This window comes from Berkeleyomyces rouxiae (genome assembly GCF_048999995.1).
Source record: "Berkeleyomyces rouxiae strain 22BRR77 chromosome Unknown BrBRR77_ptg000003l, whole genome shotgun sequence".
NCBI lineage: Eukaryota > Fungi > Ascomycota > Sordariomycetes > Microascales > Ceratocystidaceae > Berkeleyomyces > Berkeleyomyces rouxiae.
The window spans coordinates 2,629,236-2,654,420 of NW_027396493.1; the positions used below are offsets into that span (position 1 = coordinate 2,629,236).

General features: G+C 49.5%; 8 protein-coding genes across 8 annotated transcripts; 2 read left to right on the forward strand and 6 right to left on the reverse strand.

Moving 5' to 3' along the window:
* Nucleotides 1-1,058: 1,058 nt before the first annotated feature.
* Nucleotides 1,059-1,910, forward strand: BROUX77_003903 (uncharacterized protein; the record flags this gene model as incomplete). Its single annotated transcript, XM_073748606.1, has 4 exons — nucleotides 1,059-1,095; nucleotides 1,285-1,399; nucleotides 1,651-1,748; nucleotides 1,819-1,910. The coding sequence occupies 4 exons, from the start codon at nucleotides 1,059-1,061 to the stop codon at nucleotides 1,908-1,910; spliced, it is 342 nt and encodes a 113-aa protein (XP_073606328.1).
* A 2,426-nt stretch (nucleotides 1,911-4,336) lies between these two features.
* BROUX77_003904 (uncharacterized protein) lies at nucleotides 4,337-5,307 on the reverse strand (the record flags this gene model as incomplete). The annotated part of the gene is made up of 2 exons (XM_073748607.1): nucleotides 4,337-4,976; nucleotides 5,039-5,307. The coding sequence occupies 2 exons, from the start codon at nucleotides 5,305-5,307 to the stop codon at nucleotides 4,337-4,339; spliced, it is 909 nt and encodes a 302-aa protein (XP_073606329.1).
* Nucleotides 5,308-7,406: 2,099 nt separating this feature from the next.
* On the reverse strand, nucleotides 7,407-8,770 carry BROUX77_003905 (uncharacterized protein; the record flags this gene model as incomplete). The annotated part of the gene is made up of 2 exons (XM_073748608.1): nucleotides 7,407-7,561; nucleotides 7,618-8,770. 2 exons carry the CDS (start codon nucleotides 8,768-8,770, stop codon nucleotides 7,407-7,409), a joined length of 1,308 nt encoding a protein of 435 aa, XP_073606330.1.
* A 1,555-nt stretch (nucleotides 8,771-10,325) lies between these two features.
* On the reverse strand, nucleotides 10,326-11,570 carry BROUX77_003906 (uncharacterized protein; the record flags this gene model as incomplete). Its single annotated transcript, XM_073748609.1, has 3 exons — nucleotides 10,326-11,068; nucleotides 11,271-11,370; nucleotides 11,460-11,570. 3 exons carry the CDS (start codon nucleotides 11,568-11,570, stop codon nucleotides 10,326-10,328), a joined length of 954 nt encoding a protein of 317 aa, XP_073606331.1.
* A 1,313-nt stretch (nucleotides 11,571-12,883) lies between these two features.
* Nucleotides 12,884-13,863, forward strand: BROUX77_003907 (uncharacterized protein; the record flags this gene model as incomplete). The annotated part of the gene is made up of 2 exons (XM_073748610.1): nucleotides 12,884-13,601; nucleotides 13,670-13,863. The coding sequence occupies 2 exons, from the start codon at nucleotides 12,884-12,886 to the stop codon at nucleotides 13,861-13,863; spliced, it is 912 nt and encodes a 303-aa protein (XP_073606332.1).
* A 1,266-nt stretch (nucleotides 13,864-15,129) lies between these two features.
* On the reverse strand, nucleotides 15,130-16,886 carry BROUX77_003908 (uncharacterized protein; the record flags this gene model as incomplete). Its single annotated transcript, XM_073748612.1, has 3 exons — nucleotides 15,130-16,298; nucleotides 16,357-16,442; nucleotides 16,504-16,886. 3 exons carry the CDS (start codon nucleotides 16,884-16,886, stop codon nucleotides 15,130-15,132), a joined length of 1,638 nt encoding a protein of 545 aa, XP_073606333.1.
* A 3,017-nt stretch (nucleotides 16,887-19,903) lies between these two features.
* On the reverse strand, nucleotides 19,904-21,633 carry BROUX77_003909 (uncharacterized protein; the record flags this gene model as incomplete). Its single annotated transcript, XM_073748613.1, has 2 exons — nucleotides 19,904-21,295; nucleotides 21,361-21,633. 2 exons carry the CDS (start codon nucleotides 21,631-21,633, stop codon nucleotides 19,904-19,906), a joined length of 1,665 nt encoding a protein of 554 aa, XP_073606334.1.
* A 1,793-nt stretch (nucleotides 21,634-23,426) lies between these two features.
* BROUX77_003910 (uncharacterized protein) lies at nucleotides 23,427-24,688 on the reverse strand (the record flags this gene model as incomplete). Its single annotated transcript, XM_073748614.1, has 2 exons — nucleotides 23,427-24,451; nucleotides 24,577-24,688. The coding sequence occupies 2 exons, from the start codon at nucleotides 24,686-24,688 to the stop codon at nucleotides 23,427-23,429; spliced, it is 1,137 nt and encodes a 378-aa protein (XP_073606335.1).
* Nucleotides 24,689-25,185: the final 497 nt, after the last annotated feature.

Below are 25,185 nucleotides of genomic sequence, written 5' to 3' on the forward strand. Positions count from 1 at the left end.
CCATTGCCCAGCCATTGGTGTATATAGCTGGCTTTGGGCATATGTAGGTGCTATAGTTACACTTGAATACTTCAACCCGTGATGTGAATATCTCCCTCCCCCGGCTGCATGTTCCTCCAGTGCTTGTTTTCTCTAATATTTCCTCTTCTCTGCACATACGCCCGTCGGTCTACCCACTTCCCGGTGCTTTGCTTTTGCATCGGCCAATATCTGCTTGTATCCTTACCAGGAGTTTAGTAATACTCGCTCTGCTCTGTCTGTTAGATCGACCATACACTCCGTTCCTACCACAACACACCAGCTCCGGACGACCACCTCCGGACGAATATATTTTTACTTCCATGATGTCCCTTAGGCGATTTACAAACTGCTGCATTGCTGATTGCACAGACGTTGCTCTCTCCCGACTTCATAATGAAGCAGAAGAATGTCACAAGTACACCAATTATCAGTCATTTTCGGGCGTTTTCTCCATCTTTTGTTTGAACTCATGGTGGCTGGAACAAGCTCTCTTTACTGTCGACCGTGCTTAAGAATAAAACTCGCATACATAATAATAGGCGAGAAACATTCATCAGTACTAGTTAGTTACATCCGTTAATCATGTTCGTCCTATTTTCGATACCAACAAGAGCGAGCCTTGGAATGGTAGGGTTAGGGTGTACCCAACCGCTCTTGGATCTAGACTTGACCCAGGGTAGCTCACGGTTGTACACTTGGATACGCAGCCTCATAGCTTCTAGAACACCGTAGCTAGCATTGCCAGTTTCTTTTCAAACTAACTCCCATCGTCGTGGTTGGGTAGTTGGACGTCTAAAGCGCAGGAATAGCCTTGATCATGTAGCCATCTACACACACATGAGTTTCCTATGGCTCGTCCTCGTACGCCACATTCTAATTCATTGACTACTATCGATAAGCTATGAGACCCACTTTTGTGGCGTCAGCCTTCCAAAGTCCGCGCATGGCCTTGCGACGTGGGAACACATCGCCGCTTGGTGAGAGAGGCCGCATGTTTGTCCTGACGTCAACAATCATTGTCCAGCAATATAACAAGAATGTCTTCTAAAAAGGACCAACGCCGGGTCGACTTGAGTAAGCATGCTCTAAAATTCATTTTCATACCGAGTCGCAGAGCGACACATACGATTGGTCGTTTGTTTGGCTTGTGCCAACTTCTCGTCGTGTCCAATTGCCTCGGGTTTATCCTCCCGTCTGCCATCCAGCTCCGGCGCATCTATCCGAAAGCTCAACTAACCACATACTCGTTGTTTCCTCTTACAGTCGTACCCTACCAGGAGCCCGCGCCCAAGAATAATGAAGCCGTTGAGCTCTCGTCCACCCTGTCGTCCACTATGCCTATGGCTGCCATGATGACGCGCAACCGCTACTTTGGCTGGTAAGACCTGCCCTTATCCTACACAATATCCCACCATGTCCCCAATCTACTTGGGCGCATTGAATCGGCGAGCCATTGTCACGAGCCAGACAGACGCGCATTTGACACCAGGTCATACAATCATGCTTGACTGATTGAAATGGGAGACACTGTATCGGCACCACGAATGACACGCCCCAATGTGTCGCAACAAAATCATATATGTTCTCCTTCACTTTTGCGGTGTTAACGAGTTTATTTTATACGCATAGGGGTTCACTCTTCTTCAGTGTTCAAAGCTGGCTCGGCGAGAGCGAAAGTGCGCGCAAGGGCACTTCGACGCCTGGCTACTTTTCCGTCATCATGTCCTGTAAGTCGAGCCACATTTTTTGATTTGCGTCAGAGAAAGGGCTGTCCTAACATTTGTATGTCTTGATTAGTCATGGCCTTGGTCGTTACCTACCTGCCTATGTTCATGCCTCCTCCCATGGCCCGAGGCACCAACACCGAGGTACCGGCCCCCGTTATTTAAACCATACAAATCACGAACTCATGGTATTCGGTGGAATGGATGTTTCATGTATGGTTGAGATCGGTGACGTGGTTGTTTTGCTTATTGTTGATTATGTATAGCGGCCTTGTGTTATCTTGATTGGGACAGCGGTGGTTAGACAGATATACCCAACTGTCCATCTGGTGGGTTGATTTGGTTGTCTTTATTTTACCTGTCTACTCGCGAGGTATTCTCGACATACGACAGACCATCTGGTAGGTAATGTACAGAGAAATAGATTGATTGATTGATTCTTTATTTACCTGTCTACTCGCGAGGTTACAGAGAAATAAATAACCAAAAAAAAAAACAGATAATAACCCGTCGACTCGCCTCCGATGCCAACCCAATCTCCCCAAAAAAAAATCACATCATCGCCATCCGTGCTAGAAAATCGTTTCCAAACAAGGACATCCGGGACAGAGGCACAGCAAGTCGCTGCAAAAATTAAATCACGTGCCATAACCATGAATCGAACATGGGTCACGTCGGATCACAGAAGGAAACTTAAGACCACAACGACGTATTCTAACCACTAAACTATTATGGCGAATTACCTTGGGGATTGATCTGATGGACCGGCTTCATGAAGAGAAATCAGGAGCGAGGCGTTTTTTTTTCGGTTCGACCACACAGAGGCCGAGAAGAACTGCCCGCTTTTCCAGCAGCCAAAGGAACCCTTCCACCCTTGGTCCTGTGTGAGCAACAAGCGACGACTGCGGAAGAACTTTGTCAAAAATCTACTCCGCAAAAACAGCTCATGCAAGTATCTTGCAAAGAGATTGGAGGTGAAATGGCGCCATTACAGAGCGCACGCACCGAGAGAGGCGACCCCATCAACGGGCGCAACAATTTCAGAGGATGAACGAGCGAGGGGGAGCGGGGGGGAGGTGATGAGAGTGGTTTTGTTTTTTGCTGTGTTTCTGCGTGTTTTGTGTTCTTTCATTTTCTTTGCTATTCCCTTTTTTTTTTTTTTTTTTTCCGTCGTATTGCTGCGAAATAACAGTAGGTAGACGTAAAAGAATAAAATTAGAAAAGGCGTTTTTTTTCTCCGAAGGTTTCGGTGGATTGAGAAAGTATTTGTATGTGTGCCCTAGCTATACCATCCGAGTCCACCGGGACCGAACCGCCGGCAGCTCAAGTCTGGAGCAACATCCATGGCGCCCACGTGTTTCATCCTTTGCCTCAAGTTGTGTATGGGACTCCTTGACACTTGTTGCAGGCTCTAGAAGCAGCCCTCCCCTGGCCCATTAATCACCAATGACAATAGCGTAAGCGGGCAGGGATCTCATCTACTTGTCGCGGAGAACCGTCCATAAACTGCAAAAGCTGGCTAGAGAGCACTTCTGGGGGGGCGGAAGAGAGAGAATCCCCTGGCCTGCCCCTGACTGAGGGAGATAGGCAGAGAGAGTCTTCTATTTTTTGACATCTTTCTTAGACGCCAAACCCTGTCAGCCCTTTCTTTTCCTCTTGGTTTATTTCTCTTCGCTCTTCTTGTCTTTTGCGATTCTCCATCCTTTCATTTCCTTTTGGTGCAACCTGCCGCAACCTCGTGGATTTCTGTAGGAGAAAATCCATCTTCTTCGCTCCATCGATATTTACTTTCTTTTCAAATTTCAACAGCTGGACTGTCGCATTTCTTTTTTAACTTTGGTTTTGTTTTCTCTGCGTGGCCCTTCTGCCTTGTACTTTAACTCCTGGGATATCACAAGGACCTTTGCTGCCGCCTCCCGAATCCAACCCGCCCTCAGGCCGTTGCTCGCCATCATGAAGTCCTCGATCCTCTACACCCTCTTTGCTGCCTTCAACTTGGCTAGCGCCAGTATCCTGATCACGCCTGTCTTCTCTGATCAGGTTCTCGGCACCAAGAACAAGGGCGACTGCCCGTATGGCGTTGTGACGCCCGAGGGCTGCGCGTAAGCTTGAGCCACTTCTTTTCTCTTTCTGTCCACTTACACCAGCTGGATGGTCTGCTTCACGCTGTGGCCTTGTCCATGAAAGTACTGACTCTCTTGTAATAGACCATTGCGCAAGAGAAAAACTGCCAAATGATGAACAAAGCCATCTCGCGCTCTCTCTTTCTCCCTCTCACCGATTAATACCCCCAATTCTCCTCACGGCCCCCGATATTTCTCACATGTAACACTGATTCTGAACACCGTGAACCACTCCCTCTACGAGACTGCATACGGTGCCATCTGGCAGAGATATGTATCGGTTGACAATGTCAACCATGTTCCAGGGCTGGAATTGTACACCGAGCAAGCAATTCATGTAGGAGTATGTGTACTGTATGATTGTGTTCATCTACCTAGTTATCTGTAACTATACTCAATAGCAAAAAAGAAAATATGAAAAAAAAAATTCCCGAAAATTAAATCCAACTCTTGCCTAGGTCAAACACTTTAGCACTCGATATCGTACTTCTTGTTCATGTCAACGTACATGACGCCCCAGCTAGTTTCATCAGCCACGCTGCCATCGTCACCAACAGCCGCCGCCTTATTCGGCTCATCAAAAGCCTCGAACGCAAACACATTGAAGCCCGAGCCGACCATGGCACAGATGCCCTCGTCAAAGAAGCGCGCCGCGTTCTCAATGCTCGGCACCGCCTGCTGGTATTTCGTTCCCTTGCTGGGCCAGCCCGTCTCGCCAACCCACAGCTCGGGCTTGCTGAGCGACCCCGATACCGACTGGATATGGCTAAAGGCCTGCATGATTGAGTCGAAGAAGACGTTGGCCGCGTTGTTGATGTCTTGGCCCTGCCAGTAGGAAAAGGCATTGGCAAAGATGATGTCGGCCTCGTGAATTGCCGCATCGCCGGTACCGTCGTTGAACATGTTCCAGCTGTCGGCCGTGCCAACCTTGTACTGGGGCGCGCTCTGCTTGAAGTCCTTGATCTTGGCCGCCAGCTGCGGGCCGTTGAACTCCTTGCGGTACAGAGTCTCGGAGCCGACTGAGACAGCGTAGATCTGCTGCTCATATCCGGGGCCGTATTGAAGAATGGCGTTCTTATCCAAGTCGTATGAGAACTCAGGATAGGCCCTGTGGACCGAGTGTGTTAGTTGGGGATGATCACGAGCACGAGTGAGAGATTCCAGACTCACCAGATACCAAGCACAACCTGGAAGCCCTTTACCTTGGCTGCTGGCAGAATATTCTTTGCCGTATCGCACTGTCCGGCGGCGTACACACGCACTATCCTAGAGCCCGAGGCAGCCGCAATGGCATCAAACTCAGCCTCGTACGTTTGCTGCGACTTGCACGAGTTGTCGGGGTTCACGGCGCCGACCGCAAAGCCCAGCATGCCGTCTGCGGAAACAACAGCAGGGAACGCGGCCATGATGGCGGCGGCTGCGGCAGAGGAGAAGCGCATGGTGATTGAGAGGTGGATGAACAGAGGGTCGTTAATAACTAGCGATGTGCAGAAGAAGAAGATGAGCCACACGGACTGGAAAATAAAAAGAGGACTTGGCTTATAAAGAACAGCGGCACGCAAGACAACAAAGTGACAAACTGCAGACTGCAGAACAGAATGAAACTGCCGAAGCAAGCAACACGATAAACAAACGCGGGTTGGTGATTGTTGCACAGGCAGAGAAAGACAAGCACGTGAATCACAGAGTAACGGGATTCCACGATCGATACGAGACCTCATCGACGACCTACTGGCCGAAGCGGCGCTTCCTCTTATTTCTACTTCTAATTCTTAGCCTCTATCGCTCTTCATCTTGCATGTTTGTCATGCTGTCCTCCCCCCCCCCTTCCCTTTTCCTCGGCTGTCAATCATCATCACCAACAGCCGTGCCTGCTTCCCTTCTTCCCTTTTGCGACTGCTGCTCCGCCTCTCCTCTCCTGGCTTGGCTTGGCTTCGCTTCCCTTGGTCTCTCTCTTTTTCCCCTTGATTTTTCCCTTCTCCTTTCCACCTCCGCACAGAGTTAAAGGGCGGGATGTCACTCACTGCCGAGTTTTTATGGCTACAGGTTTCCACCACCAAGGGAGCTTGCATTCGTGAAGAAAGCTGTCTAGCAAGTCGCGTTCTTCAGTCACACCCAGGCAAATTCTTCTGCCGTGTACGACTAACTCATTCAAGTCCCTATATTCATGTAAATAAAGGCTTGTGTACAATTCTGCTGCATCACACCGTGTAAATGAGTAGGATATTCGCTCTGAACAATCCTTGAACCCTAGCTCATGGTGACAATATGCCACCTGATTCTAGATCCTTAGCGAAATACTGTCCAAATTCTACCAGCTGTTTATAAGGGGACTAAGTGACGGGCCAAACGACGACACATGCCCTCCGGGACATTCTTGCCATTGCTCTAGTATTTGTACAATTACTTGCATAGACTTCATGCCTAAGCTAAAGTAGCGGCTCTCGTGATCAAGGAGGTTGGCGACTGACATTTAACTCAGGAATGAGAAAAGGTACAAGTGGTATAACTAACTAATCACTCGTTCAAGCTCTTGGTCTAGTTACTGGCTACGCAAGTTACGAGTAAAAAGTGGCGTGGTTTGTCTGGGTTCATAGTTATGCCTGGGAAACAAGTAGTAACTAATACCGTGGTGTGTTGGTCCTGGTACTGGCAATACTTAGGGGCTCATTGGGGCACAAGTCGATCCAGGGCTGTTTATTCTAGGATGCTGGCCGAACCAGCCTCTTCTTTCAGGGCATGGCTAGTTTCTTGAACAGGGAGATCAGCCGAACATGTGCAGGATATCCAAAGTGTGTCGTTTTTTTCTTCAGTTGCTCAACATAGTCGATATGCACATGACCATATAGTCACCACGCCTAGACGCTACAAATAGGTCTGCAAAAGCTAGTATTGACTGGAGTATGGGGGGATTGTTTATGTAGTATTTGGTAAGGTGGGTGTTGTAGTCTTGTTGATCCCGTCGTATGTAAGTTCATGTAGTTAAACACATGAAGTGATACCAGCTTGAAATGAAATGGAAGATGCAGCTTTCGGCGACGTTTTGCTCCCAAGGTCACCGTGGAGTATTCAGAGCAAACTTGTAAGCCTAGGTGACGTGGCGGTAAGATACTATCTAAAAAAAAGAAGGAAAACATGTCATGCTCATGTTCGCGAGGTAGGAGAGGAGACACCAAGCCATGTGTGGATGGCCCCCCGTTTGTCGTACAAGAACCAGCTAGCACAGAGCCTCTCTACATTTCAACACCAAATACCAGACATGACTTCATGGCGGCCAGCCGTTTCCATGCCATCAAACTGAGGATGCGTAAAGAAAAGAAATACTACGGAAGAAAGAATAGTTTGTATGCGCGGGTGTCTACGCAGAATTTCCAAGAGGACCACGGCATGTAGGAATGATGAGTGCCACTATTGGTTCTCATAGAATCACCGGAAGCGCACCAAAAGCAACAACAGCTGCTATGAGAGCTCTTTGTATGGGTTGGTCAACGCTGCCATCAATGATCCGGCCGCTCCCCCCAATGCTTTCACTGCGTGCCTAACGACTGGTCGTCCTCGATAGGAGTGGCAAAGGGTTACATTCGCCTTTGAATTGACTGGTTTGGTTGGGACCTGTGGGTATCATCTGAGGGTTGGTGCCGCAGTTGACAAAGGGTGCAAAATGAATCGCTGGAGTATCCATGTCGTATACAGCTGGGCTTGGGTCAGTTGATGTTTTGCGCAAGATAGAAGGCGTAGTGTTTACTCACCGTAGACAGACCTCAGAAATGAGTCTCCAAGGAGGTAGGTGTTGTTGGAAGCTTCAACACCCAGATAACAGCCTCCACCACCCATGTCCCACACAAACTCACTCAAGGGCACATTGACTGTATAGTTACCAAAGGTAAAATCAACAGTCCCTGTGGCATCGCAAGAGGTTTCGTAGAGACCCTGAGTCTGATCGAATTTGGCATCAAACGATTTCGCCATATGTTCTACGATATTGGCTGGGAGATATGATAGAGTGGCTCCGCTGTCGAAAAACACCACAGTAGAGGAGTTTGGAAAAGTGGCACTATTTCCACGCACTGTAGTTCCGACTGAGCTCAGCTGCACCCAGTATCTGTAAAGATCGCCAGGTTTTGCGGGCTTTAAAATAGGTTCTGTATGGAGACTCCCAGAATACTTTTTCGTATCAACGCCGCCCAGCGTTAACATTCCACCACTAGGATCGGTCTTCGTTCCCAGCGCCAAACCAAACCCGTGGATGTTGGTTATATTCAGACGCACGAGCTGGTCGATAAATGTAGGGTAATTCAGATTGTAGCCTTGGCCAAAAGAAAGTCCGAGAATGCCCTGATTCATGTCGTGGCTGTCAACAGCATCGCCAAAGATGACGTCTTTAGCTCTGATATCAGAGTCGGGCAAAGCAATATTGTCAGTGGCATAACGAACAGTAACAGCCCCAATTCCGTAGCGAATCTGACTCTGCAACGACGATGATTTACCCGTTAATGACTGCGTTATATCGTATTGCCCGCTATTCAGACATTGCTGCTGCTGGGAGTATGATTGGGCCCGGTCGCAGTTTGGATTCACCCAGAGCTCCGAAGAGCCCGTATCCATAATGACGCGGACGGTTTGGCCTGGTGTGCCAATCTGAAGAGCAACATTGTAGCTGACGGAGGAGAAGTTATAAACAGGAATATCGAAATCGTTGGAGCTACGACGGAGAAGTCTGGAGGAGGGGACATTGGTTATTTCCCGAATCAAGTCAAAAGATATTGGTTTTGCAGGAGGAGTTGTTTGAATAGAAGGGAGCGATGCGGCCGGAACTGATTGGCCTCCGATGGACGAGGGAGCACTGGCGGTAGACGCCACTAGGAAGCCCAAGAGGACAGATGTGGAGACAGAGAATGTCATTGGTGTTGCGCGTGGACTAGGGCAGGTGAAGTAAGTTGGACCAGAAAGTTGACGAGTCTGGCGCGTGAAGAAAGAATAATTAGGAAATAATGATTGCGACTGATGGAACTGGGCCGGGGCTTGGATGGACGAACAAACCCGCAAGGCAAAGGTGTGATAGATGATTCTTATGAGCTGCGAGAGAAGAGGAAAAGAAGGGCAGCCTCAGATGATGAAAGAAGAGAAACTCGGACGAGAGACTGGGGAATCACGCTTGGTTTGATTCTTCTTCCCGGGCTGTTGTTGTGGGACTGGCAGAAACCAGGCAGCGGAAGCTTGAAGCTGCAAGTGGAAGGTAGGGCAGCTATAAAGAGTAGTTGCCTGCGGGTGGTTAAGCACTGTTGAATGGAGCTGTCTTTTGAGAGTGAGTACAAGATACTTTCTTTGGGCTTTTGGTGGAGGTTGCGCCGATCACTCTGTCGCGGTCCTTAGTTATGACTGGAGTCTGCCCTAGTGGGTCGGAGGGACGTCCGGGGCTCTTATATGCAGAGTCCATGTCTTGCCAAAGATCCAACAATGTACCTATTGCACTACGATTATCCAGTGTTGCACCGCATATCTAACATCCACGAAGTTCATCATGCGACAAGCCATGCTGACACCGCGTGCCGAGTAGCTGCGAAAGTGCCAGGCAGATCCATGACCGGGATATCGAGAATTTTCCGCCGCTTGGCCATTTATCAGTGAGAAAGTGCAGCATCTGGTGTGTCAATTCTTGTCGACACTCTTTCAGTAGGGCCCTTGTGTGCTGGGGACTGGAATCTGAACTTGTGGAACCAGCGTAACTGATCGTCGTTGACACGCTGCCCGTGCTTGTTTGAGCTCAGCCCTGGAATTTCCTACTACGCAAGCAAAGGGAGAGCATGCCGGTCTTGGGTGTTTCCTGGCCGGTTACTGCTCATCTGGAGTTCATGGTTGTGAGGTTCTCCCTTTTTGACAGCAACATCCCAACTATAAGCTGGAATAACAACGGGACAACACGCGTTGTAGGGCCTTGAAACATCAGCTTGTTGGATCCAGTTGAAATGACTCCCTTCGACAGTATGGGGCTTTTCTGATATGCTCCAGTTGGGCTGATATATGCAATGTGAAAGAGCGATCAGCGGGTGTCTTTCTTCTAGAAACAGTGACTCATTGATCTAGTTAGTTCTATGCTATTGTCGGAATATCACACCGGCAGGAGCTAACCCACAGTTATGTCTGCTTGTAATTAGGGCACACGGTACGATATGAGGAGTTATCTAGAGAAGTAATAGTATTGTCACTACTCATTGCCTGGACTCTCAAACATATTCTCACAATAATCAAGACCAAGCGAAGTCAAACGTCACAAATAAGCAAGACAAAGTTAACTATGACGACTAGCAAAAAGAAAGTATGAAAGCAAGGTGAGCTACATGTCAAATGTTTATGCAAAGGGAACAAATGATGAAGGTGTGTGTGCAAAGTCAGACACGGCGAAACAAATAGCAAAGCCTCAAACCCAGAAATAAGCAAAAGCAGTCAAAACAATGACTCAAGTCTGGGACGTCTCGACGGACGATGTACGGGGAGCATCTCCGTACAGGCGGAACTGTACAAAAATAATGGCATCTTCAATGATGGTGCCGGCTGAGCCAAGGAACCATGGCAGAGCTTTGATCAGGTAATCCTTGTCCTGAGAAAAGGCGAGCAGACTAATGGCATATGTCAGGTTTCCCGTAAGAGACAAGAGGAAGAACAGGAGTGCAAGTCCCTCGCAGGACTTTTCACGGTAGTTCTTGATAATCTGAGGAATGCGCGCGCACAGGTAGCAGAGTGCGCTAATGTAGCCGAGAATCTGACCAGCAACCGCCGACGAGCTCTTCAAGTCTTGCGGTTCATCCGAATGGTCTGGAGTTTCACTCCATGCGCCAAGTTTCGAAGACATGTACCAGCCCAAGAAGCCCACAACATAAACGGCAGACAGTCCAAGGACATTGTGAAGCCACGGCTTGGAGTCGGGGGTCTCGTCTTCGCCTGCAACGACTTTACGTAGCGGGTCTATGGCAGACTCTACGTGGGTAGAGTGCTGGATGTGGGAGCTGGGCAGACCAACCGAAGAGCTTCTGTGGCGCAACAGAGGAGCTTCTTCTGACGACTGAGCGGCGGCAAGAGCAGCCTTGCGCTTAGCGTTGAGTCTGTTGTAGTACAGGCACTGGCTAATGAGGATGAGATCGGCGAAACAGAAGTATGTAGCAAGTGCCATCGCTGTAGGTGCGAGGCCTGTTAAGAGTGAACCTAGAGTGTGGAAAAGACATTCTTGTTAGCAAAGGCTGCGTGCCCCGACAACCACATTTGCGCTTGGATTGATAGTGCTTTTGCAGCCAATAGTTGTCGAATACAGCGGTGGTCAATCCGTTCTGAATGGAGGGGAATAGAATTTTAGGGATAACGAAAAAAAAACTGGCGGCAATATTCGACAAGCTAGGACAAGACTAACCGGACAAGTTGGTGATATCACCACATAGCCAGATGAAGAGAAAGGCCATGGAAAGGCCCTCGGCGCTCTGGGCTTTGTAGTTGGCAATTAGTTGCGGCGTCTATAGCGATAAGCATATTAGTCGGTGAACCTGCATGATCTACAACCCTGGCGCAAAGCAGGTCGAGATACGGGACAGTGAGAACGTACCAAAAGACATATCCAAGCAGTCAGACTGATGCTGCCAAAGATACCCGACATGGCCGTGCCGGCATCTTGGCCAGCGGCAATAACCACACCCCGAGCTACTAACGAGGCCATGATAGCGCGCAAGTCGAAGACCGGCCTGGACGAAGCGGTGTTAGAGATGATAGAGAGGAGCTATGACGACTGCACAGCTGAAGCGTATGTGAGGCGGAGGGCGAGGGCGCGCTTGGGGGAGACTTGGAACAGTCAAAGGGATAAAGATACTGAAGATAAGAAGAAAAACGAGTCAAGGAAACGAGTCTGCCATCTAAGAAGCCAGCTAGGAATACTTTTAAACGAAACAAAGGCTCGCTCTGATAAACAAGAGAACACCAAGAAAAAGTTACCGAGAGCGCAGGCAATCCGTGACTCCATGGATGGATAGATATCTTATCAGGACTTGTGGGCCAATGGCAGACTAGCGATAGGAATCCGGCTGCCAGGGAAGGGCTCCTAACGAAGCTGGCCTTTGCGCCGTGTTCCTCTTTACAGAAGATGATCCTCTGACAGGGACAGCTACATACAAGCCCTCAGGCAAGCCTTCAGGATGATCGCTAGCGGACATTGGTAGAGTCATCATCATGTGAAAGAGTCACTCATTTGAACGGGGACACAGCCCCGCGGGCGGTGATGATTGAGAGCATGAGGCACAGGCACAAGGTGCGAACGCCAACATCCGTGCTACTACATAATACATATGTACATATGTACATACATACACAATTCAAATAAGCGCGGCGTTCAAGGTGCTGCATTCACCTGCATCCGATGTAGCAGAACGCAACACTTCAAAGTCCGTTTCCAGGGGGTCGCCTTACGAGGTCAGCCTCCATTCCAAGTGAACCCTGCACCAAAAACAAAGTCCCAAGGGACCAGACGGGAAACCCTTGAGAAATGTCACAGAAACGTCTGACATACTCGAGTGCGTATGTAGTACATGACTGCAAGTAATTCACTAGCTAACTCGTCAACTACGACTAACTGCTCGACATCTCCAAGTGCTTTGATCTCGTTCTCTCCAACAGTAAGTCATTTTGCAGTAGCCATTGTATTTGTACACAGTACCACTTGCATAACCAGGCGGCCCCCAGTGCTGTACAAAAGTCTTGGTCCTTCTCCCACAGGCCCTCCGTGCCCCTGTAAAATAGCGCGTCATAGGACCACTGATGCGGCTGGCCTTCCTTATCGCTCCTTTGTGCCAACAACAAGGAGATGATAGCATGGCCAGCCCCGAAACCGACGTCATTGATCTAACTCGCCCACACTGCGGATTTCTCCAGTGCTACCCCTTTTACTTTCCCTTATAACCAAGAAGCACCACGACCTATCGTCTTCTTCTTTTTCTATTACTACACATCAACCTTACAAGGACCACACGAGAATAAACCATGAAGCCATCAACCATCCTCGCCTGCTTCGCCGTTCTCCCCGCCGCATCAGCCTGGGGAGCGCTGGGCCACATCTCGACCGCCTATGTCGCCTCGCACTTTGTATCCAATACAACCCAAGAATACTTGCAAAAGATCCTTGACAATACCGGCGATGACTACCTCGCAAGCATCGCCACATGGGCCGACTCGATCCGCTACACGCGCTGGGGCCGCTTCACCGGCAACTTTCATTTCATCGACGCCAAAGATTCGCCCCCGGAAGACTGCAGCGTCGACTTTGAGCGCGACTGCAAGGCCAACGGCTGCGTGTTGACTGCACTGGCCAATTATACTGCGCGCGCGACCGACCTGAGTCTGCCGCCGCTGCAGCGCCAGGACGCTGCCAAGTTCGTGGTGCATTTTATCGGCGATCTGCACCAGCCGCTGCACAACGAGAACATCGCTAGAGGCGGCAATGGCATCAAGGTCAGATTCAACGGCGTTAGGCTCAACCTCCATCATGTCTGGGATTCGACTATTCTTGAGAAGTGGGTGGGCGTGCACGGCAAACCTAACAGATATGCCGAGGGCTGGGCCAAGTCGCTAGTCAGTGAGATCACCAATGGCAAGTTTACCAAGGACGCCGAGTTGTGGCTTGACGGCCTGAACTACACCGATCCTATTGCGACGGGTCTCCAGTGGTCGCGCGAGTGTAACAAGTTGATTTGCACTCATGGTAAGTTGACTCAATTTCTCCCTCTCAGTGAACACTGTTGTTCTGGATTCTAACCTCTCTATCAACAGTTTTCCCTCAAGGCCCCAGTGCCATTGCCGACCAGGAGCTGTCCGGTGACTATTATCTGGCTGCCGGCCTTGCTCTTGAGAAACAGGTCGCCCAGGCGGGCGTGCGCATGGCTGCTTGGTTGGACCACCTTGTTGACGATGTCATGGCCAAGTCGGCTCTAGGCGGCCCAACCGTTGGCATGGATGAACTTTAAGTTGTAGCAGCGCTATGAGATTCCACTTTTGTACATTTCTTGCTTGGGATGGAGGGTTCATTATGGTGATTATTTACATTACTCATTTATATGCATTAAGCTTTGGATATTTACTGTTACTTTTGAATTGCGCGTGGTAGAAACATCGTGAAAGCTGGCATGCTACATGTTGTAGCATTTCCACACCGGAGCCCGCAAGACCGGAGCCCCTCATAATCTTTGTTAGTACTCCGGTTATCAACAACAAGCGGGGACATGGTCTAGTGGTATGACGGATCCTTAGCATAGTGGCAGCTTTCGGCTCCGCAGCTTGGATCAGGTCCGGGGTTCGATTCCCCGTGTCTCCAATCCGTAACTCGTCTTTTGCCGGCTTCCACCGTTCCGGCCCCACTTTTTAAGCTTCGTCTCTGAATCCGCCGTCAACGTCAAATTGATGCAACTCTATCATCTGACAGCCAAAGTTTGAACCGAGAAGCGGACCGTCCGTGTTAGAACCCGAAAAACCAAAGTTAACCTCGTTTTTTGAAACAAAACAACCTTTTATCGCAGGCAAAACCCATCAGGGCGTCATGCAAAACAGGGTTGACCGGTGTTTGATGTTGCCGGTTTCAGCCATACCCCGTCATGTCTATCAAATCTTGTGAAACGCCTCAGTTTCTCGTGATTGTCAACCTCAAACGTTCTCAGATTATTGGAGATTTTTTTATTCATACCCTCTAAGAAGCAGTGCGTCACAGAGCATCTGGTAAGTAAAAGATAGTCAGGGCGAAACATCGAAAAAAAGTAAACATAGCAAAGAAAAAAAACAAACAACTCCAGACCAACCATAACCACATGACATTGGTTTTCATAAGGGGACACATGCTAAAGACAAAGAACAAAAAGCAGAGGCTCAGTCGCCTGCCGGTAATACACCAACCCTATTAAACAGAACACAGTCCCGGGATTCCATAGAAAGAGAGAAAAGTCAAACAAATATCCCATTTTATGTTTGGCTTTGGGCGTAGAAAAGTCTCAACGACGCTACCGTCCCATAAAGGCTCCCCACTCGTGAAGCCTCCCCGAAAGATATTGGTAATAGCCTTGACTATCATTAAACAGTCCTAGCGGGCAACAGACGGGCTGAGTCTGGCAAGGATCCAGTCGTTCGCAGAACTGACTTGGGTGAATAGATGCCGCTGAACTCATGAGCCTGCTTTGCCAGCGATGGGACCTTTTCAAAGTAGAAAATGCTGGGGTACCGAGCTCCGGTCACCACGCTAGCACTTAGATGTTCAGAGCGGCGTCTTCAAGCCACACTTCGCGCTTTTTAATAGCACTTGAAGGCTCAACGAAGCTTGATGAAGGAGGAGTGCCGAAGGTTCTGGCTCTGACTGAGGCCTTCTTGGGAGTATCGTTCGCCTCAGGCGTAACGTCTCTCGGGGCTCTGCCACCGCCACGGCCGCCAGCACCGCCACGACCACCGGCACCACGGCCGCCAGCACCACCGGCACCGCCAGCGCCACCACGGTTACCACCGGCGCCTCCAGCACCTCCGGCAGCGCCACCGGCACCTCCGGCAGCAGCACCGTTGTTACCACCAGCACCTCCGGCAGCAGCACCGTTGTTACCACCAGCGCCACCGTTGTTGCCACCAGCACCTCCGGCAGCAGCACCGTTGTTACCACCAGCGCCGCCGTTGTTACCACCAGCACCTCCGGCAGCAGCACCGTTGTTACCACCAGCGCCGCCGTTGTTGCCACCAGCACCTCCGGCAGCAGCACCGTTGTTGCCACCAGCGCCGTTGTTACCGTTGTTACCGTTGTTACCGTTGTTGCCAGCAGCACCGCCGTTGTTACCAGCAGCACCGTTGTTGCCGTTGTTGCCGTTGTTGCCGTTGTTACCGTTGTTGCCGTTGTTACCGTTGTTGCCGTTGTTACCGTTGTTGCCGTTGTTACCGTTGTTGTCGCCGTTGTTACCACCATTGCCACCACCAGCACCGCCAACAGTAAACTTGTTGCAGTCATCCTGGGCGCCACGCTGAGCAACAGGCATCAGAACAGGCTGGTGATTGGAGGAAGACGTCATGGTGCAGACACGGTAGACTCCAGCAGGCAGGCCACCAGTGACAGCGGCAGTCAGAACGCCGTTCTGGCCGGCATCGTTGATTCCCTTGAAGAAGGCAAACTGGGTGGGGTCAAGAGGTGCTCCGGGGTTTAGGTTGTTGTTCATGCTTTGGATAGTGATGTGTGTGTGACCAATAATTTGACCTTGGCCGTTCAAGTCCTGCGGGGCGGAGTAGTAGGTAGCTTGGGGGTCGGTGAAACTACCAGCTTGCAGGCCGTTTACTCTGACTTGCACGTCGAAGTCGCTGTTGGCTTCAATGTTGTCATTATGCTTGGGGTTAACCAAAATACTGGAAACCATGTTGTTGGTGGACGGAATTTTGCCCATAACTGTAAAGCAGTTAGTATACCGTTGTACAATGGGAGAATACAGGATCACACCACTTACCAACACCATTGCATGAGCCTTCCTTGACTTGCTCTCCATTAGTGAGAGTTTCGCCGGCGCAGAAGTTGATAAAGTTGGCATCGTCGCTATAATAGATTTGTTAGTTGCAATTGAGCCAATAGGCGATACAAGCCGAAGGAAACTTACGTAGCTGATGGGGCCTGACCGGGATCGGTCAGAGCACCCGCTCCTTGGGAGCCAGTTTGAACAGCGTTGGCAGCCAAGCAGTTGGCACCATTGCCGCCGTTACCAGCATTGCCGCCGTTACCAGCATTGCCGCCGTTACCAGCATTGCCGCCGTTACCAGCATTGCCGCCGTTACCAGCATTTCCACCATTGCCAGCGTTTCCGCCGTTTCCACCGTTTCCGCCGTTGCCAGCATTGCCGCCGCCGCCACGACCGCCGCCACCACGGCCACCAGCTTGTCTGCTGGTCAGACTGCGGACGTGCAGAAAGGGGTAGTTGACAACGGAAGCATCAATGGCTGTTGTGAGACCCAGCAAGGCCACAAGAACCGTCTTGGTATGCATGTTGAAGATACAGAGTTGTAGAACGAAGCCGAGATATTAAAGTTTAAAGTTGCGACGGTGATCTTAGTCTACTATGCAATAAACCCGAGTTGTATATCGATCTAACTCTCAGAGAAGAAAGAATTGGTACCAGACCAAAAGGAGAGTGAGAATTAGAAGGATAGTAATAAACAAGAAGATCGAGAGAAATGAAGAGGAAATCGATATCGGTGAATTAAAAAAAAGAAAAAGATGAATAAAAAAAGAAAAATAAAAAGAAATGAATGAAAAAAGGGCACCTCGACCAGCGTGCGAACGAAGAGAAGGGAAAAGAAGAAGAAGAAAGGCAAAGGAGATCAGAGACGAAAGACACCTCGTGTTTGCAATGTTGACTTCTGACTGAATGAAGGAGAGAGAGGGAAAACAAAATGGCGAGATGTGCTGCTGACAAGACCAAGACTTATAGCCAAGCTGGAACTATCCAAGAAGAGACATGCCGGGTCGCCGTCACCCTGCAGACAAGGGGTGTAGGGGTCTCGGCGACAGCATGCAAGTGCAACAACCTCATCCATGCCGGCACGGTGAGGGAACCCTGCGCTGGGTAGTGGACATAAGTGGATTAGTTGAAAGCGGAATCACGAGTCTGCGGTTCGGATCTCGGAGCCCTAGCTCGTGTTTGAAGCAGGGGGTGGGGGTAGGAGTGTAAAATATGGAAGAAATGCGTGAGGGGGGGGGCGTCTATCTGTCACAGAAGCTTAACTCTCTATTTTGGAGCCCTCAGAAACAGGGCTAGCCTCGATAGCTTCCTGAGGCCCGGCTCGTTGGCCACACTCCGCCTTTACTTTTTGTTAGTTGTGACACAATTCTGTGCATCGAAAATCCATACCGAAACCTGGACGCATAGCACTATATTCAGACAAGCGTACTTTGAGAGTTCCGTGGGTTTCGGATGGCCACAATGAGCTATCGTTGCTGAGCTTGTCGCTTCTAAGCCGATTAATCGCCTTATCAATGACTCTGTACTTTGGCTTTGCAAGTTGTCCTATGTTCCAGATGGCCATAGTTGCACTGTAAGCTAGTGTAACCTCGTCTCAATGGTTTTAAAGACCAAAGCACTCACTCATACATGATATCTCAGGTGACCATAGGGGCTAACTAGAAACCTTTACAGATTCAGTTGCTGTTCACAGACTGGAAAGCCTGAGAATACCAAACACATACTACGATATCAGTAGAAACAAAATGCATCGCCGCCTTTAAGCTTCAAGCTCACGAAAACCAACAAGCAAGAGGTGAGGTCAAGTGGACCAATCAGAGCGCGTCGCTTCACGTACATCAATCAGGCTCATGTTTCGGCCAAGACGTCGATGAAGGGCTTTTGACACAGGAAAAAAAACACAAACGAAACATGACATTGCGGAATTATGATTTGGCGAGTCTGGTGGAATTCTGTGTACTAGAGTGAAAAAAGAAAGGGGGAAAAAAAGATAGCAATACAGTGTAGTTAGATGATGTAGTAAGTCAGCCATGATACTGTTCTGGTGCAGCACAAATAAACAAACTTTGAACTTTTGCACTCTCAAAAATCACCATGTTAGGATGGCTTGGCGTTCAGGACAGTCGCTGTCATTCTTCACGCAGGCTCTCATCGAATAGTTTAAAAGTCCTGCTCAAGCAGAGTGTTCCTGCGTATTGAGACGCATTGAAGCATAAGAAGCTTTTGGTCGCAGGGTTTGTTTGTTGTTTGACTTTGTACAGCACATCTATTAGGGTTAACGTGTCTGTGGGCTGCATGGAATTGTAGTTGACCAAAGAAGCTCAAACAGGCCCGCCCCCAAGAAGGTGACATTGAGTTTTGTCACGCAGTTATGCTTTTTTTTCCGTTTAGAAGTCAAAGCGTACCTGTATAAACGGGACCGAATAACACTTAAACCCCCATCTAATGTCTGAAACACGGCTCTAAACAATACCGAAGATGTCTAAGAATGCGCTTCTCCTGCTTGCTTCACTCGAGCATGAGTGAAAAAACACAAGCCAGCGAGATTTCATCATGACTTTTTTCGGCTAGACCAAGAATCATGAACAACCAGGTTAGGATAATCGTGTTTTCCCTCGTTTTTTTGTTCAGAGCGGGATCAGATGACGTTTTGGAGCGTGCAAGTGACACGCCGTTGCCTGACATAAACAGTCATCTGGAGATGGAAACGCCTACGACCTGGCGAACACGCTGAGAAGATATCATGAAGCTTGACCTCTTTTCCCTTTTTAGCGGAAAGCTTAGCTTCCGAAGCGAGCGTGACGGTCTGTCTGTCTGGCTGATTGAGCTCGCACGACTAACTCCGCTCCCACTTGGACAGCCAGGCGTTCCTGAGTTTGCTGCATCTCACGCACATTGAAACGCTTGACCTGGTTTGATCTCTCCCACACCAACACTACAACAAGCTTACTTCGCCTAGACCCTCTTGAAGCACAAATTCCAGGTACAGGTAGGGTCCTAGGAGGAGAAGACTGGCATGCTGTGATTCTTCAAGGCCATGGCCGTATTTGGATACCTCCTATTCGTTTACATCAATGTCAGGGCCCTGTGCCGTGTGCCCTCGACACAGCAAGCGATCAGACCTTGCGAACTGGGAAATCCGCTCTTCGCTTCAACTCGGGATCTCTGCCAAGCCTTTCATCACCGCCAAGCTTTTCTTTGGCCCTGGCGTTGCTATGACGAGAGGGAAGGCTCAAGAGCCTTAGATGTGAGTCCCAAACCCGCAAGGTATTCTGCATCTCGTGGCGTGTCTAAAGTCCCTGTAACATGCATGCATTGCATAGTATGTAGGACGTGTGGAAGAGTCGATGCTTGATCTGATGTGGGGATAGTCGAATTAGCGACGCCAAGTGAAAGCTGGCAGAGGAAAGCAAAGAATGACAGAGGTACGTGACTTGTGATTTGACTTTATGGTTCCTAATGACTATGAATAAAATATCCGATGTAGTACTAACTACATGTCCAATCAAACTCAATGTTCCGCAAGGGAATTTCACTCTCACTATACAAAGTTGCTCTTGTCTACCACATACAAATCAACATACTCATCCACAGAGAGACTCTCCAACTTCTTGGCATTTGTACTTAGTTCCAAAACACTCTCAACCTTGCCTGTATCAAAATGCGGTTCAAGGTGTCTCTTGAACTTGGCCAGAATCTCCGGCTTTGCTTCATCTCTTCGCAGGCGATGGCCTAGAGGAGCCTCGACAACTACTTCCGGAAGCACAGTTCCATCATCAAGCTCTACAGTAAGAGCGTTGGCAATAGTGCGCATTGATGGATCGTGATAGTCTTGAGTGAACTGAGGGTCTTCGACGCAGCGAATCTTTTGACGCAGAGACTCGACAAGAGAGGAAGTAGCTGCTTCGCTGCCATCAACATAGTCTGTGGCTTGGAGACGACCGTAAACCAACATTACAGCACACATGTATTGGATACAGTGATCGCGATCAGCGAAATTATCCATGGACTTGAACTGTTTGTCGATGATGCGAACACAGGCCTCGTGGGTGCGGCAGGTAATAGATTTGATATTGGCAGCGGACAACCCTTTGGCCTTGAGTTGGTTGAAGATTTTCTGAGACGCCTCAATGGCAGTCTGGGAATGGAACTCAGCGGGATACGAGACTTTGAAGAGCACGTTTTCCATGACATAACTTCCGTAGGGTCGTTGAAACTCAAAAGGCTTGCCTTTGAATAGAACATCATAGAAGCCCCAAACCGGAGCACTAAGGACAGTGGGGATTCCCGTCTCTCCCTTTGCGACCTTCAATGCTAGGTTTACTGCACGTTGGCAAGCATCTCCAGCAGCCCATGATTTGCGTGACATGGTGTTGGGAGAATGGCGGTAAGTTCTCAGAGACTGACCGTCTACAAAAGCTTGCGTGACTGCATCTGCAGTTTGCTTCTCTGAGAGACCCAACATCTTGGAAACAACGGCAGTGGAAGCTACCTTGACAAGAACAACATGATCCAAGCCGACTTTGTTGTATGAGTTCAGGAGAGCAAGACATCCCTGAATTTCATGTGCCTTGATCATGGCCTCTAGAATTTCATGGACGGTGAAAATTTTGCCACCTGCAATATTGCCGCCGGCTTTGTTGGTCCGTGTGATCCAGTCGGCTACAGCCAAGATGGCGCCAAGGTTGTCCGATGGATGCCCCCATTCAGCAGCAAGCCAGCAGTCATTGTAGTCAAGCCAGCGAATCATGGCACCGATGTTGAAGGCTCCATTGACAGGGTCTAGCTGAAAGGGTGTGCCGGGGACCTTTGTACCATTCGGAACAGTGGTCCCTTCGACGATAGGGCCGAGAAGCTTGGCGCACTCTTTAAAACGAAGCCCTTCAAGACCACATCCAATAGTGTCGAGGAGAATGTAGCGAGCAGTATCGAACTAAGAAGAGGGGTAGCAAGTTAGAGGCTAGAGTTGACTAAAACGGGATAGGAGATTTGACATACAGCGAGCTCCGAGTTAATGGGTGTGTTGTGGACGTAGCTGGCAATATCCCGGATCTCCTTGTCATACGAATCAAGAGAAGTTGAAGCCATGGTGGGGGCTCCAGAACAGGCCGGCTTTGATGTCGAGAATGGCCGGTTTTGCGGGGACGATGAAGCTCTAGACAGAGCACGGGGCAGACGAGAAACAGCCGGAAGTTGGAGTCGACTGAGAGTTTGCTGGTGAAATACAGACTTGGAAGAGATTGGGCGCAGAGATCGGACAACAGCAGACATATTGTCAAGCAAGGCTGGGTGTAGTGTAGCACAGGCTATTCGAGAGCCAGAACAAGAGGTCAAAGATTGAAGGTGGTGGTGGAGGTGCGTAAGAGGGGCAGAGATGCAGAGAGAAAAGCGTGGATCAACAATGGAAAGGTAATCTCTTTGTCATAGTTGACTAGTTAGTTATATGTTGGCGGCAGGTTCCTGGCTCGGCCTAAAACGCAACGGCAGGTGACAATGTGCATGGGAAACTGCGGATGATCGGGTTAAGGCAGCAGCTTCCCGCCTCTGGCCGAGGTCTTTTTTTGTCCGTAGCCACTTGTACCTGTGCTTGTATCATTAGTGACTTGGCACATGGAGAGCCAAGAGGGGAAGGCCGCAAGATGCTCGGTCACTGGCCACTGGCGACTTGAACGGATCAATGAAAGACATGCATCTCCAACTTCATAGGTAGGCATCACGGGCTCAAATAACACACAATCGCCCAAAAAGGCAAGTGCGATGATTTCTCCACTATCGGGGGGCAGTTCTCCATTTGCTCTCTCGCAGGGGTACTCCCATGCTATGACAACTGGTGATTGGAAGATTGAAAGGACGTCATTGAGATTTGAGTGGAAGTATGTATATAGCTGGAACTGGAGTAGCTAAGCAGTTATAGCTATAACTATAAGTGCACCATGCAAGTCTCTTGCAGCTCTTGCAGCTTCGTGGGATCCAAGAGCGGATGCGCATTCCCCAGACCACCACGGCTGCGAAGGAATGGGGAATAGGATTTGGGGATTTGCGCTCTGCGTAGTGGGGTAAAGGTGTCGTGCTGCATACTTGAGCCAACTACCACAACCACAAGTCTACAGGGGTAGTTGGTTATTCAGGTTGAGATATGGAACATGTACAGGTCCTGCAACAAAAGGGACCAGAGTCAACGGACCAGGCCGCAAAGTTCCACTATATCCAAGGACATGTAGTATCGCAGCAGAGGATCGAATTTGCAGGCAGCAAAAGGGAGAAGGGCGGGAGGAATGACCCGCTCACTAGACAAGACCCGGGGAAGACAGAGAGGGCGTCGGATGCAGCAGCTTCAATGCACAAAAGCACGCACACGAGACGCCTGAAAACTAGGGCCGGCTGGCGACTGTGAGGCTTGCATGGGCGTATAATAATCCATTGCTATGTGTGCGTTTAAGCATCTGTCCTCTGAAAACCCATCAAATCCACGGCCTTTGGCTGTCGTTGATATGGAATGTCACCTTGTCATATGATGAATGGCATACTCTGACGTCATGATACTAGATACTAGTGAATGAAAAAATCTTGAGAGTAACCAATGTAAAGTCAATTCAAACATCGAAAAAGAATGAAAAAATAACAACAAATGCGTTGGCCCAGATGCAACTTCTGAGTGGCCAGCGAGGTATAGATAGATGAACAGCCGTCCAGAAGATCGAAAGAAATTCAGAGAAAAAAGAAAAAAAGAGAGACAAAGAAAACAAAGTTCCGCTGAGATGAATGCGCCGTATACCCATTTTCCTCAATGGGGCCCAGATAAAACAATAGGGCTCCAGAAATACCGTAAAAAAGTGAAGACCAAAAAAAACCGCTACCCTTTGGCGGTTCCCGTCCGCCAGAAAGGCGAGAGACAAACTCTCGTTGATAATGTAAAAAAATGAGAAAAAAAAAAAGGAATGAAAAGATAACATATCCAAATTCCCGCACTGGGAGCATGGCGGTGTGGACTCGCCGAAAACCCACACAGCAAGCCTTCGCCCCAGCCTCAGTCAGGGGTAATGGATAGTAGAGACAGCCCAAGCTTACTCGGCCTCGCTAACATCGCTCTCGACCTCCTCACTGACAGTCGATTGCTGTTTCTCCTCCAGCTCAGCTGCCATTTCGCGCTCAAACTCTGCTTCAAGATCAAAGAATCCAGTCTGATCTTCCTCGGCAGGAGGTCCAGCGTTTCCTGTCATGCCTGCATCGTCGTCGTCCTCTTCTTCCTCGTCCTCCTCGACGAGTTCCATAGTTTCCGTTACAAAAGGCTGACCGGCTCCGTTTTGCGTGGCGCCAGGATTGCCACCAGCATCTTCGTCGTCGCTGGGGTCAAATAGGCCTTCCTCATCATCGCCATCGCTGTAGAGATCGTTTTCTTGGCTAGCAGCCTGTTGCTTGACGAAATCGGAGAAGCTTCCGGACAAGAAAGTAGGAGGGCGCATTGTAGTAAGCGGCGCCTGCTTGTCGGCCCCGGGGTATTCAACTGTAAGGCCACCATCATCGTCATCGTCATCGTCGTCTTCAAACTCATTCGTTGGCTTTTTGACCTTTGGTGGTTCCTCGGCCTTTTCGGGAACAGCCTCTGGTGGTGCTGTCGGGAGAATAAGAGGTGCAGTAGCAGCTTTTTCTTTCTTGGAGGGCGCCTTGCGCTTGGGCTCTCTGACGGGTTTGGAGACGGCACCCTTATTAGTGGTTGCTTTTGTAGAAGTGGCTTTCGTGGTGGCTTTTGTGTTGGCTGCCTTTGCAGGCCCCTTTGGGATAGGCGTGTCGGAACCATTGGTGGAGTCCAATGGCGCATACTTCTTTTCTAGTGTTTCCGAGCCTTCAGTTGGCGTGTTCTTGAGGTTCATGTGAAATGTTGAGTCGACCTTGTCGAGGACAAAGGCTTCGAGAGTGGGATTGAAGTACAGCACATATTGGCCATCGTCATTTGTTCGGGATCCCGAGTAGCTGTAGTCGCCATTGTTGTCACTGTACAAAAGATTATACGACGAGTGGTTGCCAGGAATCGAGGGTTTGAGACGTCCCTGGCCATTGTTTTCGGACGGGTTGGCGGGTTTGTGGTTATCTGGAGAGCAATCAGGCCATGGTTAGTTTGAACAGTCCAGGTAGCGAGTACATGCAAATCAAATTGATGCTTGGTCCCATCAAGAAACAATAAGCGTGCTACAGCAGAAAAAGGCGGGAACTCACAGCGAACGCCTGTGAATATTTCTTTGGCGGTGGTGCCCATCAGCGCATCGCTGAGGATGACCTTGTATTCTTTCGTTACCGTCGGATCGATCAGATTCTGCGGTATGGACATGATGATGACGGCAATATGTGCGCTGTGTTTATGTGCAGAGGGAGAAGGTAGCGGGAGGTTGAGGGTACGAGGCACGTCCGATCAATCAAATCGATGGCGATCCTTTGGAGGAATTGTGCTAGTTCAGAGGGCAATCGACAGCGGTGAGGTCGGCCATCAGGAGGGATGGAGAGTCGAGAGAAAGGAGAAAAACCGGGCGGCGCGAGGCTGGTTAAATAGTTTGTGGAAGAAACACTGCAATCGGCCAGAGAGCTAAGGCGACGGCTTCGAGATGGCAAGTCAAGAAGAAGAACAGGAAGCACAGCCCGGAAGGAAACAGAAGAAAAGAAGAAAAGGCGTCGACAGGCGACGAGGCGAAAACGTGCCACTGTTACAGCGGCAGGTGATGCAATCGCGCTGTACCAGGACAGAGTGCTGTCAGCTGTGGGTCATTTTCAGTCATTACTGGTCCAAATGCGCTGAAATACACGGGGACTGACGGCTAGCCTGCTAATTTC